General features: G+C 37.9%; 1 protein-coding gene across 5 annotated transcripts in view; it reads right to left on the reverse strand.

Moving 5' to 3' along the window:
- Positions 1-826: 826 nt before the first annotated feature.
- The window catches only part of TTC13 (tetratricopeptide repeat domain 13), a gene marked incomplete at its 5' end in the record, with an annotated part of 31,951 nt that continues 14,179 nt past the window's right edge, over positions 827-18,598 (reverse strand). For 4 of the 5 annotated variants that reach the window (XM_079971329.1, XM_079971331.1, XM_079971332.1 and 1 more), the window contains 13 exons: positions 827-987; positions 1,726-1,805; positions 2,846-2,924; positions 3,420-3,499; positions 5,476-5,611; positions 6,471-6,580; positions 7,816-7,900; positions 10,573-10,656; positions 12,988-13,080; positions 14,144-14,276; positions 14,692-14,822; positions 16,745-16,901; positions 18,026-18,200. In XM_079971329.1, coding sequence (XP_079827455.1) covers positions 876-987; positions 1,726-1,805; positions 2,846-2,924; positions 3,420-3,499; positions 5,476-5,611; positions 6,471-6,580; positions 7,816-7,900; positions 10,573-10,656; positions 12,988-13,080; positions 14,144-14,276; positions 14,692-14,822; positions 16,745-16,901; positions 18,026-18,200 — 1,455 coding nt within the window. In that variant the 3' untranslated portion in view covers positions 827-875. The remainder of the gene's footprint in view (positions 988-1,725; positions 1,806-2,845; positions 2,925-3,419; positions 3,500-5,475; positions 5,612-6,470; positions 6,581-7,815; positions 7,901-10,572; positions 10,657-12,987; positions 13,081-14,143; positions 14,277-14,691; positions 14,823-16,744; positions 16,902-18,025; positions 18,201-18,598) is intronic. The other variant, XM_079971330.1, reaches the window with a different exon arrangement.

Raw genomic sequence — 18,598 nt, forward strand, 5'->3', positions numbered from 1 at the left:
ACCTGCGTCCCGGTTTGTTGGAGTTACTGTTTTGCAATGGTTCCTTTCTTACCTAGAGGCCAGTTCCAAAAAAGGGGGGGGCGGGATTATACTTTTGTCACACAGGGTTTCATCTCCATGCTATTTAACATCTACATGAAATCACTGGGAGAGGAGGTGTCACTAATATGCAGGTGACATTCAGCACTTTCATCAAATACAGGAGGAAGTGGATCAGTGCCTGTATGCAGTAATTGACAGAATGAGGGCTAATAAGCCATGCCTGCCTTTTATAGAGATTTAGACTTTTTGTTGTTGTTGTTTAATCGTGTCCGACTCTTCATGACCCCGTGGACCAGAGCACGCCCGGCACTACTGTCTTCCACTGCCTCCTGCAGTTTGGTCAGAATTTAGACTATACATCCAAGTAATAAAATGGGCTTTTGTGCCAACCTATTAAATCATTCTTTTGGGTGACTGTGTGAAATTTAAACCGGTGCAGGGAACAGGCTAAAATTATGCTACAGTGCATACAATGTGTGGCAGATGTATGTGTGATATTCAACTAAATTTTACTCAGAGTAGACCAAATGAAATAAACAAGTCATGTTCAGTAATTGGGGTCTACTCTGAGTAAATCTTAGTTGAGCAGCACCCTGTGTTGCCACTTTTGCCTTCTGGCAACTGGTTCTTCACTGAAATCAGCTGTATTTCTTCTGGATATATCCAATAATTCTCAGTTATAGAAAAGGATTTTGTTTTCTGTTGGGTTCCTAAAAGGAAGTGATTCAATTATTTAGAATCCACAAAAATAATCGGGAACAAAGGACTTGCACCATCAACAACATACAAAAAAAGTGGTCACTACTCTTTATTGAGGTAAGTTAACACAGCAACTAAAGCCTTTTCAGGCAATGAGCTGAATCTGTAGTTAATGCTTCAATCATGGTTCTTAATGTTGGAAAGTATTCTGATACCAGTGGGAGACTCTTGTAAGAAGGCGAAATGCTGGAAAAGGAAAATGCAAATATTAATAGAAACATAGTCCATGACTTAAGTTTGAAATAAACCTGATATTTTGTATTTTTGCTAATCCAAAAATGCTAATTTAACTCAACTGGAACTTTATTGCTCAAGTTTTGGGCCAAGTGACTACCTATGCATTTTGTCTTCAAAATGTTCTAGCATTAAAATAACAAGTTTCACAATAGTATGGTTCATTATTTCAGACATTTAACACCATATATTGTAGAAGAACTGTTAAGTAGATTGCGACGATAACTATCAATGAAGGAAGCTAATTATCACCATGGTTCTAATCCAGAAAACCACAAAGAAATTTAATGTATTAGGTTATTTTTCCCTTCCGCTAGAGAGTAAAATGCCACACATGCAGACCTCTATGGTGTGCCAAATTCAAACAGTTCTTTCTAGTTTGGGTCTATTGCTTCATGTAACTTTAGTACTACTTAAATTTATAATAGGAACCAGGCCTTTTAGATGTGGTGGTTTAAGTTTAACAAGAACTACATTGTTATCACAAACTATATTTGAGTAGTGTCACAAGCAGCAGGCATAGATATATGGGCAGAGGGTGAAATGCAATAGCTGCCATAAGTGGAAATTTGTGAAAGCACTCTTCTGTTAACTCAACTTTTCAAAGTAACAAAGACTGCCTTTCTGAGGAAAGCTGGGACTTTTTTTTTTAGGACATGCAAAACCTTGAGCCAACATTAACAATTTTACCTTTTCAGATTCAGCCAATCTTTTGCCACTTTACTGAAGGCCTCTGATCCAGCTGCTGTCATAGCTTCAAAATCAATCAGCTGGAACACACATTAAATATAAACAACTAAATGCAAAAATAAGTGCACTGTCAGAATATACTCCCACATTTAGCACCATCCAAAAGGTATTTGTAATGGAAGTTGGAAGACAAGAAGAGCTGAACTGTATGCTTTGAATTTGATTGCTTTAAATATGCTATTTTAGCAGTTATGGTACAACAATGAAAGGCTGAAGTTGCTAGTATGATTTCAAGGGGGGGGGGATTTAAAATTTAAAGAAAACCACCATCACAAGAGGCTAGTTGAGTGTGGTATAAATAATAAAGTGTTATTATTATTGATGGTGATGATTCCTGTTGCAAGACACAAAGTTCCAGACTTCATTTGATCATAAAGAGAAGTTACTATTGTCCTAATCACATAAAAACTTTCATCTCATTTACAACACACTCCATCACTTCTAGAATCTGCCAAGAACAATAACAGGAACATTACCTAATGATAGTTAAATCTAGGAAACAGATTTACTAGGAAGCAAGTTCCACTGGGTGATATATCCAACACTGCACAAGAGGAAGTTCACTCATGCAGTGGAAGTTCTTTTCCTATTCCCCACCTCACTGCCAAATGCAAATTTCCAGTTAGTTCTAGATAGTACCCTAACCCTCCAGAGCAGGTCAGGGGGAAAGGGTAGGGTGAAGAACTTCTGCAAATGGTGCCCATTCCATTTGCAGGTAGACGACACTGGACATCACCTTCTGAGATTAGGATTGCTGCTTTATTTCATTATTTTGCTACACCAACAGTTTCCAGTCCATAGGGCTACTTCTCACATTGAAACAAGAATGCTCTCTCATACATCTCACTTCTTTTTCAAAATACTGTAACGTGTCTTTATTTTTTGAGAAGCTGCAGGTATTCACAAGCTGCTTCCTAAACTTCTGCATTACTTCATTCATACCCAGCCCCACATTACACTTTAAATAACTTTTTGGACACAGGTGTGAGCTGCAGGGGGAAAAAATGGGTGTCACAAGCTGCTCTTTTCTAAATTTCAGGGCATTTTATTCAGAGTGTACCTTTCCTTTCGGAATTTTTCCTGATACTTCTTTTCCACTTGCCATCAGGACTCCCATGACTATTGAATAAGCCACCACACTGAGAAGCAAACAAAAACAGAAGAAATAAAATGCACACAAAGCATTCCATTGAAACACAAGAACATATTTTACTGCTTTTAAAGGTTAAGAGATTCTCCATTTTCATAAATATTTAAAATCAATGCAATGTACTTGTGACCTAGCTGTATTAATTTCAGTATTGCTATATTGAGCTTAATAGTGCAATCCTGTACAGAAGTAAGCTACATTGGGTGCAACAGGGCTTATTTTCAAGTCTATTTTTAAAAAACCGCAGAGCGTAAGACAAGTTTTAACATGTCAAATACAAAATGAGAAATAAATCTACTATAAAATGGAGAAAATGTTCTCTCGTTAAAGATGCACACAAGAATAATATGACTGCCAACCTTTATGCAAAAGTATTTAGGACTTGGGGCAGGAGAAAGAAGAACGGGTAAGGTAAGATCTCATATCACTGTGCACAATGTAATCTTTGCAGATTCAGTTATTACATATGAAGAAAGATACTAACCTGGACCCTCTGGACAGAGGCATTAAGTTATAGAAATAATATACAAGAGACAGGATTAGACTGCACACAGCATCTGATTCCTAAGAAAAATAAAACCATGTATTTAACATGAAAAATCACAATAGCGATAGAAAACTGCATGCACCAGGCAAATTAAATTCAATGGATGGAATTTATGGAAATAAACTGTTTTCATTCTGCAATATGCAGTATTTTATTATCTGTATAATTCTTTATTAAGTTGGTAGTTGCAACATGACAAGAAGCAGCATTCAAGCAGGAAAAGGTGTATATAGGACAGTAAGCCATATAGGCATGTTTCATTTGCTAAGGTCTTCTAAGCTTTGTATCTAATGTGGTTGTCTCTCAAGCCGTGCTAAAAAAAAATTATCTGCCATGTTAATTTTTGGGGGTGTCAGATTGTGAGTTACCGTGAATAGTAATGGAACAGAAAGGGCAGATCAGAGATTTTTAAAATGGGTTGGATCCAGAACTCCTGTGAGCAGAATTCCTGCTGGAAGAAGGTGGGGTGGCGATCAGATTTTAGCCAATAGCTGCTCTTGGGAGGACAAGGCACCCTTGTGTAGGAGGTGGCATTTGGGGGCAATAGGAGAAAAGAGCCTTCCCTCCATCCTTCTGTGGGAGCTTCTGTTGTATCTCAGTGCGTTCCACAAATGGAAAAAGGCTGTTCGCAGAAAGGACACTCTGGATCCAGCCCAACAAAAATAAATTTTAAAATGTTTAAACAATGCATTGCATTTAACCATAAATAGGAGTAATCTCTTAAATATTTTATAGTGATGGCATGCGTTTTAACTAATACTTTGTGTTGGACTGGTGCCTGGAAGCAGTAATGGGCTGGATGAGGGCCAATAAACTGAGACTGAATCCTGACAAGACACAGGTCCTATGGGTAGGTTCTCAGGTCTGAGAATTGGCTGGACATACAGCTTTAGATGCATAATCTGGGGTTGTGCTTGACCCAGCGCTGTCACTTGAGGCTCAGGTGACTTCAGTGGTGTGCTTGGACTAACATATATACAAAATTTTATTTGCATGCCATCTTCCCAGAGTTAAAACCATGCTCAATGTGGCTTACAACATGAAAAAATACATAATGATGAACATAACAAAAGTAAAGGTAAAGGTAAAGGTACCCCTGCCCGTACGGGCCAGTCTTGACAGACTCTGGGGTTGTGCGCCCATCTCACTTAAGAGGCCAGGGGCCAGCGCTGTCCGGAGACACTTCCGGGTCACGTGGCCAGCGTGACATCGCTGCTCTGGCGAGCCAGAGCCGCACACGGAAACACCGTTTACCTTCCCGCTGGTAAGCGGTCCCTATTTATCTACTTGCACCCGGAGGTGCTTTCGAACTGCTAGGTTGGCAGGCGCTGGGACCGAGCAGCGGGAGCGCACCCCGCCGCAGGGATTCGAACCGCCGACCTTTCGATCAGCAAGCCCTAGGCGCTGAGGCTTTAACCCACAGCGCCACCTGCGTCCCTATAACAAAAGTAGTCATAAACAAAAAAATAAAATAAAAAGTAAACAACCAAATTGAAACAATTTCCACATCAACATCCATAACAACATCTAAAATAAAGATACAAAAAATTAACAACAATAACAGCAACAACCTCCCACCCACCCATTGTGTCCAGTTTGGCCCTAAGAATGTTGGTCTAAAAATCACTGACATGTGAAAATCAAGGGCAACATCTTACATGTTGTTGTCCTTGAAGGGGATACAAAAGCTATAATTGGAGTAGAATGTGGCTGACAGAATGTGAACTGGTACAGTTTGTTGACACATTTTGAAAAGCTGCCTATATGCTTCTGAGACAAAATTCAAGGTGCTGATGTTGACATGCCAAGCCTATGGTGATGGTAATGATGACAATTTGCATACCAACCTTCAACCAGTGATCACAGGGTGGTTCACAAATGCCTTGGGATACAAATATCTGAAGAAACATCTCTCTGTGTATCAGCCTGCCTGTGCTCTTAGACCTTTTGGGCTCATGATACTAAAAACTAATTACATAATGGAAGATCTTACCCCAGATTCTGCAGATGAAACAAGTAGTTTTCCTTTGGTAGTTAAGTCTTTATAAAGAGCATCTATTTCTGCATGATACAGTTGTGTTCTTTCTTCTGTTGTCTGCGTTTCAACTGAAAATAGTATGTTCCCAATCCTGAAAATATATGTCTGCATCAGAGGCATGTTTTAAAATAAACACATACATTCAACAACACATACATAAACAAACACATACAAATGCATACAGATTATATATGATTGGTTAAGTTGCTCTAAAACGTATTTCAATAATTTCCAGTTGAATAAAGAAATGAGTGCAATGTTACTTTGGCTTCAGAGACCAAATATCAAAACTGAAAAAGCAATATAAAAAGACAAAGCAGATTTTTTGTTAACTACTTGGTAATATTTTTAATCTTTTTTTAAACACACACTCGCACAAATATGGCGAGATGATTAGGAATGGGCAGAAGCAGGACCTGGTGGAATGTAGCCTTTAGCTACTACATTGCCCATATAAAAATTTAGTGAGTATCCCTGAAAAGGAAAAATACAGAATATTGCTTTGATTCCCCCCCTCCCTTTTTCACAGAAGAAGAGTTGTTATACTAGTATATTACTAATTGGGGAGCATAAGCAGCAAGAACAAGGGTGGGTAACGTGCCATCCAAACTGTATACCTGAGAAGCTTCCAATATGGATAAGGATAAAACTATAATAAGTGTATACAACTTACAAGCTGTTAGTAAAGTCAGATTTTGGTTAAGTGTTAGGACATGTTTGCATGGATTATATGGGTGTAAATATATTAATTTAATACCACATTAAGCACATAAAATGCAGCTTTGCTGACAAAGTTTACTACAGAAGGAAAACCAAGCATATTTGAAATCTGCCTAACCTTTGACTGCTATAACACTGTCTTCAATTTATTTTTTTAAAAAATAATTAAAATAAAGACTAGTAAGCTTTTGCCTGTAGTTTACATGATATAAAATAGAAACTTAGCTTACTTATCTCCTGTTATGGTGATAGTAAATCCATCATACTCTTTTCCTGGATCTTTGAGGCTTGGGACTTTGGTGTTGACTGTGAATCCATCTCTTGTTTTACTGTGGAGCTGCTTTCAAACAAATATCAAAAAGTGAATTTTGTTTGTTTGTTCCATATGACAATTAAGACAATTTCAGCTTTCCTTTATACTACATAACTAGGTAAAGGGTAAAGGGACCCCTGATCATTAGGTCCAGTTGAAGACAACTCTGGGGTTGCGGCGCTCATCTCGCTTTATTGGCCGAGGGAGCCGGCGTACAGCTTCTGGATCATGTGGCCAAAAATATGGCAAGGTTTCTTTCCCATTAAAGTTTACATCTAACATGCATTTTTCTCTCTCACTGCTAAAAGAATTTCACCTATCTCACTCAGGGGGGCTCTTAAAAGTAAGGAAGGTTTGCTATTTGTCGACTATTGCCTTGCTAAACATATGCAAATATGTTAGAACTCTTTTTAGGCATACCACACAACAGAGATGTGCTAAAAACATAGAAGAGATAATAGTTTTCCCTAATTGTTGATACTTGGGCTATTTCATATTTTCCTGTTCAAATATCAGATGCATGTTGACATTCTTCTTCCGACATGGAAGTCAGGACCTGCACAGGAAAACCATTTTGTCAACAGTCTTTAGAGAATTATTGAATTATTCAGCTAACTGCTTTCAACTAATAGAAAACAGCACCCTCAAGGTTATACATTCAATCTCAGAGGGGATTATTTTTAGCTAAAATGGTTGCTAAATTGTGAAATTCTGTCAGTTTGACCCTATGAATAAGTAACACATGACCCACTCTGACAAAATGAAGTGTTGGCCTCCTACTCAAAGTTATTCACCTCTTTCATTTCATGCTATTTGTATCTTTTCATTTATGCGGTATTTGTTAAGTCTTCCTTGTAATGAGTACTTAAAATGCAGTAAGATCCATTGAGCTTATTTTCTTTACTATGGACAATTTTGCAATTAAAAACCCCTTCATCATTCCAAGAGACACTAATAAACACCCACACCCACAATTTGTTACAAAACACTCTAATACACAGAAAACTAGCTTGGAGTTTAGTGAGCTTTCACTTGTAAAATGACCTTCCTCAGCAAACCCTCATTGCGTACTAGAAAAAAAATCATATCCAAGTTTAAAATGGTAGCTTTAAGTCCAGTTCCACTTTCACATGAAATTTGAAGGATCATCACTAACTATTGTTATTTGCATGATCTTATTTCTAATATTACAAAAAATACAGTTGTCTTGCGGGATGGGAAAGGAATTTGGGGTGTGGGGGGGAGAGAGATAGAAAGACTACCTTCATTATTGGGAGAAGGTCTTCTACTTTTTGCACTTGCTCCAGAGCTTCTCGAACGTCTACTAGTTCTTTGTGGTTATTAGCACTAAATGGTTAGACAAAAGGGTTTAAATAGCATTTCAATTAAATATTTTGTTCTAGTTTTTATATTAATATGAAAATATTCTAACATGATAATACAATAGCTTTTTAGCAAAACTAGGTTATGTTACTGAGAAAATAACCTACACAAAATAAAGCTGGTTGGCATCCATGTGTCTTGGGTGACGATGGAAAAGTGTGCTGTGGGTGTAGAGAGAGATACAGGAGAGACATGTTTCAATGAAGCTGGGGCAGATGAAGGTGTCTGGTTGTGCTGATGCAGATGCACCACGGGATTTCTTCTCTTTGCGCTCTTCCCAATGGTCATTCCTCCACCAATCATCATTATGGATACTGACCTATCTGTCTGTCTCCAGGCACTGCTGTCATCTGCAAGGGATTCCCACATGGCAGGGTTGATGTTGCCAGTCTTCATGTCACTTTTGTAGACATCGTTGGCACAGATGGTCTGCCAATGGGCCTAGTGCCTGAAGCAGGCTCCCTTTAGAGCATGCCCGTGGAGATCTTGCCATCTTCCATTCTGTGGACATGACCAAGTCAGCGTAGACGCTGCTGAGACAGGAGTGCAAACATGCTAGGAAAGTGGGTTTAGGAAAGCACATCTTTGTTTGAAAATCTGTCCTGCTATGTGGTATCCAAAATCTTCCTGATGCAGTGGATATGGAAGGCATTGATGCATCACTCCTGATGGTTGTAAGTTGCCCACAACATACTTCCATAAAGCAGCATGCTCAACATGCAAGTCTGGTAAACCTTCATCTTGGTATTCGCAACCTCCTAACCCAGGATGTTGGTCTTTGTCAGGTAAGGCCGAACTCCCTGTAGGCTTGGGCAAAATGGTTGATGAGTCTCAGTAGAGCTTCCTCAGAGTGCACTGTCAAGGCTGTGTCATCTGCAAGCAACGTCTCTCGAATAAGGATCCACTGCACTTTTCTTGGTGCAGGGACGTGCCAGGTTGAACAGACCCCCATTGCTCCTTGAATGGATGAACACACCGTCTTCAGGCAAGCTGAATGCATATGAAAGCAACAGGGAGAAGAATATGCTAAAGAGAGTTGGGCGAGAACACAGCCCTGTTTCTCACCACTCTTTATAGTTTAATGATATAATGAGCCCGTGTCCCCTTCTCTGATGTGACTGCAAGGAGACTGAAAGCATTTGCTTCCATTTTCAACTAATCATGGTTGTCAGTATGTATGAAAGGGCTAAACTGCCCTTAGTTTTACCTACAGTTTATCTGATTAAGGCAACCTTAACCATCGTTAAACCTAACCACAGTCTACCATTATGTCCAAACTGGGACAAACACATCTGATCTCTTCAGAGCTGCTCCAGAGGAGGAGCATGGGAACTTGAGGCTCATCCATGATTATTTCCATAGCAATAACTAAAATATAGTTTAGAGTTATGTTGAACAAGGCAGACTGAAGCAGTTTGAAACCCGCTATATACAGTACAGTACATACTGTTATTACTATACCTTTCCCTTCCTGATATTGTCCTGTATTTAGACTTAAAAATATATTTGTTGACCAGTTGTTCCATCTTTCCATTTTCATTTGTAATCTTATTATATATGTATGTTTTACCCCACCCTTAAAGGATTCTGGAACAGTGACTGACTACTAGGGTGAAATATAGTGACATCTTCATGGTCACTGAGTGAGCTTCACCTTATTCAACTTGACACTCCAGCTGCTCTTCAACTTTTACTCCTTACACATCCATGCTTCCATTTCTTTACTCTTCATCATCTTCCCTCCTGTTAAGACTTTTAAAAAACAATTATCTCAATAAATACAGATTAGTTTTCTTCTCTTGGCTCTTTTTTAGTCTTCTTTCCCCAGTTCTGCTGCTACTCCATTATCTTCTATGTTGACAACAAAAATAGATCTTTTAAAATCTTCTTCTTCAGCACTCTCATTGGCCTGGCTTTCCCTGACCATAGTTCACACCTTTCCTTCATCATCTTCAAGCTTGCTTCAGCCTCCTGGCTGCATACAGTCAATCTGACAGTCAGAACTGCCAACGTCCAAGTTTTCAACCTTGCTAAATTTTGATAGTTTTGTCTCCTGCTACTGGAAAGGCATTTGTTTATTCTCTCATGCTTCTTTTTGGTTTGCCAGTTTTTCAGCTTCACCCTCTCCTCTCTGTTCTTAACTCTGTTGCCCGTTTATTCTGTATCTCAATTTGCCCATCTTTTTCCTGTGTTACAGCCATTTATTGAAATTCATTTCCTTATCAGAAATTATTAGTTACTATGCTTTTACCTTTTGGCCCCTCCTTATCTGTCACCCTTTTTCTTTCTCTCCCACTGCATTATTATCTTTGCTCAGCCAATGCTTTCTTCTTTAAAAAATCTCAAGTTATTTCTATTTCACATTTCCATCCTCACTCTCTTGCTGTCTCTTTTCTCTGAACCTCACTGACACCTGAAATCTGCACCCTTCTGTCTTTTCAATTGTTTATGGAATGTTTCAAACCATTTCCTAAATTTTTGGTTCCTAATCTCTTCTTTCCCTCCCCATGATCTCATCTTGTTTAGATTGTAAGCCTGCAGGCAGGATGTTTTAAACATTACTGTGCAGCACCTGATTCTTGAACACTGTATAAAAATTTGCCGTATTAATGCAGGAAAAGGAAGAATTTATTTACCTATGATAAACAAGGATCCTGTCTTTGATAAAATGAAGCATCTTTTCAAAATATTCCAGATATCTTATGTTAATAACTTGTCCCCTGCAGAGAAGAACATTTTAAAAACGGGACATTAAACAGATAGCAAGTATTTACATACCATTTGTGAAAGTACATATATGATTTCTATGTGGTAAAATACTGGAGTTCAAACTTTGTTCAAGGGACTCTACCTGCCAGAGAACTTTTGTGCATTGCAAAGCATTATGGACATGTTATAGCAAAAATCTGTGTGTTTCTACTTAGAAGGGTTCCATGAGACTCATTGCGTTCAATGAGACTTTGAAATAATGGAACTTACTGCTGAGTAAATTTGCATAGATTGCACTGTTAACTGAACATTTTTCAAGTGATATTTACAAGGCAACTTTGACTAATAGCAGATTGTACCACACAGTTTTAATCTTTGATAATTTGTGTATTCTCTTTAAAAATATTAAACTGACAAGAGTCATTGTTTGCATTTAGATGAAAAAGGATGTAACTATATAAAATTAAAATTAATTTGAGTTTTATTTTGTTTCTGTACTGAGGTTGTCTTTACAGGCAAGCAGACTTAAGGAAACTGGGAGTTATTAGGTCCTACATCTATAAAAGATTATTTATAATATTGAAGTCTTAAACTTGAGCCCTTTGAACTTATTGAGCTACTCAGCATTATGCATACACTGGAAAGCTGTAATCATTTTAGGCATGGGAATATTTCACCTAATACAACTTTTCAGTCCTGCTCAGGATACGGTTACACAGACTGTCCATAATTCATCAATATTTTCCCCCAAACCAGAGCCATTGAAATGAAATGAATGAAACCTCATGCATTGATCATTCATTTCAAGATTTATGCCCATTGGATTATGTTTGCTTATATCTATTTAAACTCTCCAGCTAAATTTTCATTCTGAGCAATGCTTGCAAACACGAATTTCTGTTTTCCATCTATAATGTTGTTGGTGTAATTGCCCAAACATTCATGAACAGTAAAAAGATATGCCTAGGGTGCAGCTAGCCACACAAACACATATACCGAAGGCAAAACTACATACCATTATTGCACTTGTTGAAGTCCCTTCTCGTTTCCAAGTCTACAAAACAAGATTTCATAGAGCAAGCTTTATAGCCGCAAATACCAAGAGACAAAGCTACTTGTCAATCACAGGGGTTAATTAGGCCACTTGTCTTTAATTTCACTTACCTGAGCCAGTTGTGCTTAATTAGTTTAATTAAACCTGCTATGACTAAACAAGAACTGCATAATAATAGCGATGAAAAGAAGCCTGGAAAAAAGTGGCAGCTTAAGGCAGATTCATCAATGCAGTATATGAAAAAGCAAGAATCATATTAGCAGAAGATGTTTTTTTTTCTAAAAGGAGCAGAGAAATCATAGTTCCAAATTATTTATTCAAACTTTCCACTTCTAGCACAACCCACTGCTGCCTGTCAAACACTTTCTATGCTGACAACAAGACATTTCACACTACAAAATAAGCTATGATGGATCTAGTAAGAATGGAGTGTCTACAGGTGAATTAGAAGTTACCACACTTTCATGTTAGGCCTTGTAGTTATGCAGTCAGCATATATCTATGCCAAGCAGATTTTAGAACTTGAATTTAGATTTTCAGAAAAGCTTGATATGAATCTAGTTAAGAAATATAAATGAAGTCAAGGAAATAAAAATCAGAAGGACCCAAATTGAGTGTAAAATATCCAGCTTGTACAGTGAAAGAAAGGTTGATGCTATTGGTAAAGATTGGACAAAGAAATTAAAGTAATTGGTCAAAGCAAGAATTCAACAAGTTCTTACTAGGAAACTTACAAACTTTGGCAGCTTAAATATATGCTCCTTAGTCTAAACCCCTGTGATTGACAATATTATTGTTGTGTTCTCTGCCTTTCCTTCTTTGTGGCTGCTCTAATACCAGATATCTTGTTTTGTAGTGTAGGAGAAGTGGGAACATACAACAATTGCTAAGGTATGCTTTGAAGAGAAGTGGGCTTGTGATGAAGCATAATGCAATAATGAATCAGTTGTGCTGCATATATTATCTTTCAGAAATGCCTGGCAAGATTTTAAGAGTAGCTGTGGGTTTCTGTGTAGGAAAAATACCTAACCGAAGGCAGTACTGAAATATATTGGATTTATTTGTTGGACTCCAAAACAATGTAGTTGTACAATTCTAGTTCCTCAGGAAAAGAAAAAGAAATATCTAAAGGGGGCTATAAAACATGCAATACATTACATACTCATTTAAAGGGGAAAAAATGTTAGAATACAAGTTCAGAAATTCCAACTCCGAGAACTCCTCTGTGCAAAATGTGTGATTCTGGCACAATTTCTGATGCAAACAAGGTTTCACTAAAGCATCATACCTGATTAGATTGATGTGATTATTAAAGCCTCTGCTAAGACTTTGAGCTGGCATTTGGTCTAACCATAGTACAGGCTGGTCTGGGTCAGCTATCCTGTAAAGAGACACAGCATCAACACTGCTTACAGATTTGGTAGTTGTATTAATTCAGGTTTAATTTTTTGAATCTATTTTTAAAGAAAAAAGTTTATTGCTTTCGTCCACCTACAATAATGTGCTAACCTCAAGAGTTAGAGGAAATTAACTTGGAGATCAGAATCAAACTAATTCCTAAGGGATGTGGGGTGGTGGTGGTGGGAATCTGGGCAACCAATCTGGACTTTGGGAGGGCACCTCACCATAACACAGCAGCAATAATGACACCCATGGCCAGCAGCACTGCCTGGGAATGCATCCCAAATGCTGACTTGGAAGCCCTCTTACAGCTGCGAAAACATAAGCATAGGAGGAGGATTGGGGCCCGACTGCAACACGTCTGCATTCATAAGGCAGCTGGCAACACTGCCAAGGAAGAAAATGGGAAGGACAGAGAGAATGGAGAATTGCTGAGCCTTTACATCTTACAAGATTGGTTAGCTCTTCAGGAAATCAAGGTTAATCTTGGTGATGTTCTGTACAACTATTGCTATAACCAAATCTGAAATGTTAAGAGGAATGAAATAATGGACTCAATTTTATTTACTTTAGTTTGCAAGGAGAAAGAACTTTTGTTTCTTGATCTAAGAAGTTGGATTAAAGATTCAAGTTATACACTGCCCTATATGATACACAATGTGCATAGTACTATGAAATGTAAAATTAGAATTTGAATGAGGGGTGAAGTAGGGGGAGGAAAGCATTGTGAAAGAGAGAAAAGACAAAGACAACATGCCTGGTCAAGCAGTATGGGAAGGTCCAAACACTATGATTTGCCCTGTGGCCTCCAGCCTCCAGGGATGGCCCTTATTAGAAGAATTAAATAGGTTTTGTGAAGTAGTCACACAGACAGGGCTATAAATCATGTAATCAACAGCAGAAGTAATGATGTAGGAAGCACAAAAATCTATAAATACTTCCTCAGTTCACTTTGCCTCTGCCTTTATAAAGTCAATACTTGCTTAGCCTACAGTTTAGTACTCTTAATAATAATTCACAAACTAGATTTCTTTCTTTATTACCTTCGCCATTTCACAGCAATGTCAAACATATCTCTCCACTGCATCAGCCTGGTTTTTCCATTAATTCGTACTTTCGAGTTCACCCACGTTCTCTGTACAGCTTGCATTACTTCTATCACAGCTAGCCCCATTGCTGAACAACAAACAGAAGTAGGTTACCAGTGAAGCCCACTCACATTTATACTTGACATCTAAACATAAGGCAGAAGCTGAAGCATCAAAATAGTGCAATTCTATGCATGCCCTTACTATGTTCAGTAAGGCTTACTCTCTAAGTAAGTGGGCATAGAATTGCAGTCTAAGAGATGCAACTGGATGACCGCATAGGATCTAATATTTAATATCACTGGAGGTTGCTGCCTCATTAAGTATTTACACTTTACAGTACATAATGGACCGTAATAATTATTAGTAGTTTTCTTTTATGTATGAATAAGCTGAACTACCATATGAATAGAGCATGTTTTATTGCAGAATATCCAATGCTAATCACAGCAAGCGCCATTATACTTTTAATTCCATATTCCAATAAAGTTTTCCCAGTGTACCTCTATGTACTCTCTTGTTTGGAAGAAATCCAGGGGTCTCATATTGCATTAGGGAACCCAACTGATCAGCAACACATATAATCTCTTGCATTTCGGGTTTATAGTTTTCAAATTTCTGAAGTAGTACATCCCTTAAAATCACAAATAAAGCCAGGATTAAATATCAAGATGATTTCTTACATAGATTCTATATTAGTAGCAGCCAGTGAGATAGACAAGCATTAGAAATATGGTTTAAGATTACCAACCCCTGCCAAGGTTTATTGCAGCTTTCCTTTTTATAACGCTATTTGGGCATAAATAAATAAATAAATTTGTCCACTAGCACCTTAGAGACCAAATAAGTTTGTTCTGGATATAAGCTTTTGTGTGCATGCAGATACACTGAAACAGAAGTCACCAGACCCTTATATATAGTGGGAGGGTGGGATGGGGTTTTTCTCATAAGGGTAGTAGGAGAAGGGTGATTGACCCAATGGATATGGTAAACCTGTTGACTGTTAACGATTGCAATTAGTCCTACAGGAAAACTACTGTGCTATTTCTTTTCTGATGGAGTCTTACTTACTTCGCCAAACCTTTATTAGGCATTGCAAATATAGGCCATCATAAAACATCCATATATATATATTTAGATATACAAAAAAACAGGCATATAAAATATGTAATGAGGATTTTCAGTGGAGTTTCTTCCCGCTAAGTAGTGCCATTCACCACTCTAAGAGAAAACTCATCCACCCTGGCAGTTACTTCTGGGTTAACGTCAGACCAATAGAATCTGATATTTTCATTGTGCCATGATGTTAGACTACCCAAAAAAAGGGGGATAGCAAGCACTTACATAGCTGGTTGTACAATGGACAGTAGAAAAGAATACGTTCTACAGTGTCCAGCACATTCGAAAAACATCTGCAATGTCTATCATTTCTGGGGATGTTTAAATATCTGCCCTTGATGAAAGCTGAAAGGAAAATGTTCAGTCGGGGTAACATAAAGGCTCTGTGTTGGACTGGAATTATTAATTTTGTAATATAAGTGTCCCTGTTATCTGTTGTATTTAAACCATAGAAGTCATGGAATCTGATGGAGTCCAACAGACATATTGAAAGGTCAAGGACCGCGTGTTCACATCCATCTAAATGAGTCTTAACTGCTGCTTATCCTGCCAGCAAGAATACCAAGATCACAACTTCCAAGTGCCCTCTGAACAAACAGTAGTTAAGCAGCCTCTAACAAATAATCTAACAAATGCTGTTTCAGAGATCATCGAGTTGCTTTCCAGAATTCTTTCATTTGCAGGAATGTCACATACTATACAGAGTCCTCAGCTTCTGAGGAAATACAACTGGGGAAAAAAAGAATAATTCAGAGTTGCCTTTCTTAAGTGAAATGACAGCTCCAGAGCCACAGCACACCATAAAATTTGAATTGTTGTGAAAAAGAAGAAAAATAAATAGAAACATTTGCAGAAACTGTTCTTTATAGTACAGACTAAAGGGCATACTGTAGAACAATGAAGCCACTTTCTGCACTAGCTTTTCATTATTTTGGACCTCTAGGATTGTTGAGGTATTTGGTTTTCCACAGTTTCAAGAACAAAATGGACCATAAATTAATATTACTTATTATGCTGTCCACCAACTAAGTCCCATTGGCAGGTTAAAAAGTTATGGATCAACCAAACAACATATATTAAACATCATAAACTAACTCAGTAAAACCAACATAAAACCCAACACCAGCACAAAACCAGTATAAATGTACCACAGAACAGCAACAAACTAGTATTGGGAAATTGGTGCTAGAGATCTGAAATACAACAAAAAACATAAAGGGTTATGACTAAGTCATATTCAGATTAGTCCATTTATTTCAATGGGTCCATTTTGAGCAGAACACATTTTTGGAGTTGGTGCAGGCTAGAAATCAACTTGTACCTGTTACAAACACATATAAAACCATAGCCTATATTTGAAGCCATGCGATTAAAGTTGAACTGCCATTAGCAAACATTTCCAGCAGAGCCCAAGAACTGGTAAATTTAGTTACTTACTTTATATGTGGTTGTAGTCCCGGCTGCTCTTCATAGTCTTCTATGAGAAAAGGAAGATTTTTGGCCCAGTGATCTTTAAACTTCCCAGGAAGATCCATATCTATATTGTATTCTGTAAGTGGGGTATCAAGGTGGGCATGCAGATAGCGAGAATATTCTGTGAAGGAAGTAAATATCATTTAGCCCCGTTTCCTGCAAGTCAACTTACAATGATCTCTAGGCGAAATGCTTTTCAAGCGATCTGCAGTGCTGAAGAAAAACACATAAGGAGCTCATATGAAGTTGCTTTATACTGAGCTGGATTCATCTAGCTTGGTCTTGTCTACACTAAGTAGCAGTGGCTCTTCAGGGTTTCAGAAAGGCATTTCTCCCAGTCCGACCTGGAGATGCCAGGGATTGAACTGGGACCTTCTGCACATGCTCTACCACTGATCTATGGCCCTCCCCCAAATCCACACACAAACTACAACCATGTCACTGTTCACTGTTCACATGCTGTATCTGGGGACCTTTTCATACAAAAGCACTGTACTTCCTTAAAGTAGTATAAACTTGTGGGTGATTTCCCTAATATTTCTTCCATTAGCAGAGATTCTTTAAGTGAGGAACTTTTATCACTGCAACCATTAAACCTTACAACTTCACAATGCCATTTCAATGTACACCACTTGAAGAAATGTTTTGACTTTTGGTAAGTTTTCTAAATAATTAAAATAATATGTCTCCCTTTCCTTGGAATACATACTTTCCCCTTTGGCAAACTGTATCCAATTGATCAGGGTACATATGGGCAACTGCACAAATTCAGTCTTTATTAAGGAATAAATATCCTGAGCCAATAGTTACGTAAGTAGTCATATACATAACTTTATATTTTCACTTAAAAACAAATCTACAGAAAGGGCATGCCAATTAGCAATAAATTTCATGGATAGCTAGGATTGATGTACAAGCCTAAATAAGTACTTTTTACCACCGTATGTAAACCTGAAAAAAACTTTCTGCTATGTACTTCTTTGAGGTAAGAAAGCTGTAAAGAATTTCACAATACAGTATGTACAGCAATTTTTTTAAAAAATGTGCACAAATTTGATACTTAAGTTAACATAGGTTTGAGCAGCGCTATTTTTCTAGAAAAAGAGGTGCTGGAACACACCATGAACCTTATTGTCTTATAATGGCAATGGTGCCCACCCAAGAGGTACTGGAACTGAGTTCTGGCTGAAAAAATATCCTGGATCTGGGTATGAAACAATGAATATTTCATTAGCAGCAACTTACCTCTGAGGTATTTCACTTTCAGGTACTCTGTACTAGCTTTCTGACCAGGCAAAGGATCATTTAACATAACTTTAGTTTGAGCTTTTATTCCTTCATAAAATTGCCCCATAGCAACGTGACTAAGACCTTTCATATACTGGCACACTTCATTATATGGTTCTAGTTGCAGACACCTCTAGAAAATTGAAAAGAGAATAATCAATACATTTGTGAGATTGCAGATAAACAAATCACAGATCTTTATTTACTCTTTATCCACACATCCATAACAGTAGAAAAGTAATTTGTCACAGCCATCTCGAGTCTATGTGGAAGTTAGAAGAAAAGGAGAAGCAATGCACCAGTTTTTCAAACAAACAAGCAGAAATCTTCCACAGGGGAAAAGGCTTTTGTTCAGCCCATTCCTACTGTTATCCACTGGACAGAAATATCAATACAGTCTTTCAATCTAAGGGAAGCCCTCAAGAAGGCTGCAACTTTTCTTATATATGACAGGGAACATGCAAGTCTTTGTGGTTGTATGCGCATTTGAGAGCTTAATAGCCTAAAGGTGTCTGATTTATGTATGTTTGT

Source organism: Podarcis cretensis (genome assembly GCF_951804945.1).
Source record: "Podarcis cretensis genome assembly, chromosome: 3".
NCBI lineage: Eukaryota > Metazoa > Chordata > Lepidosauria > Squamata > Lacertidae > Podarcis > Podarcis cretensis.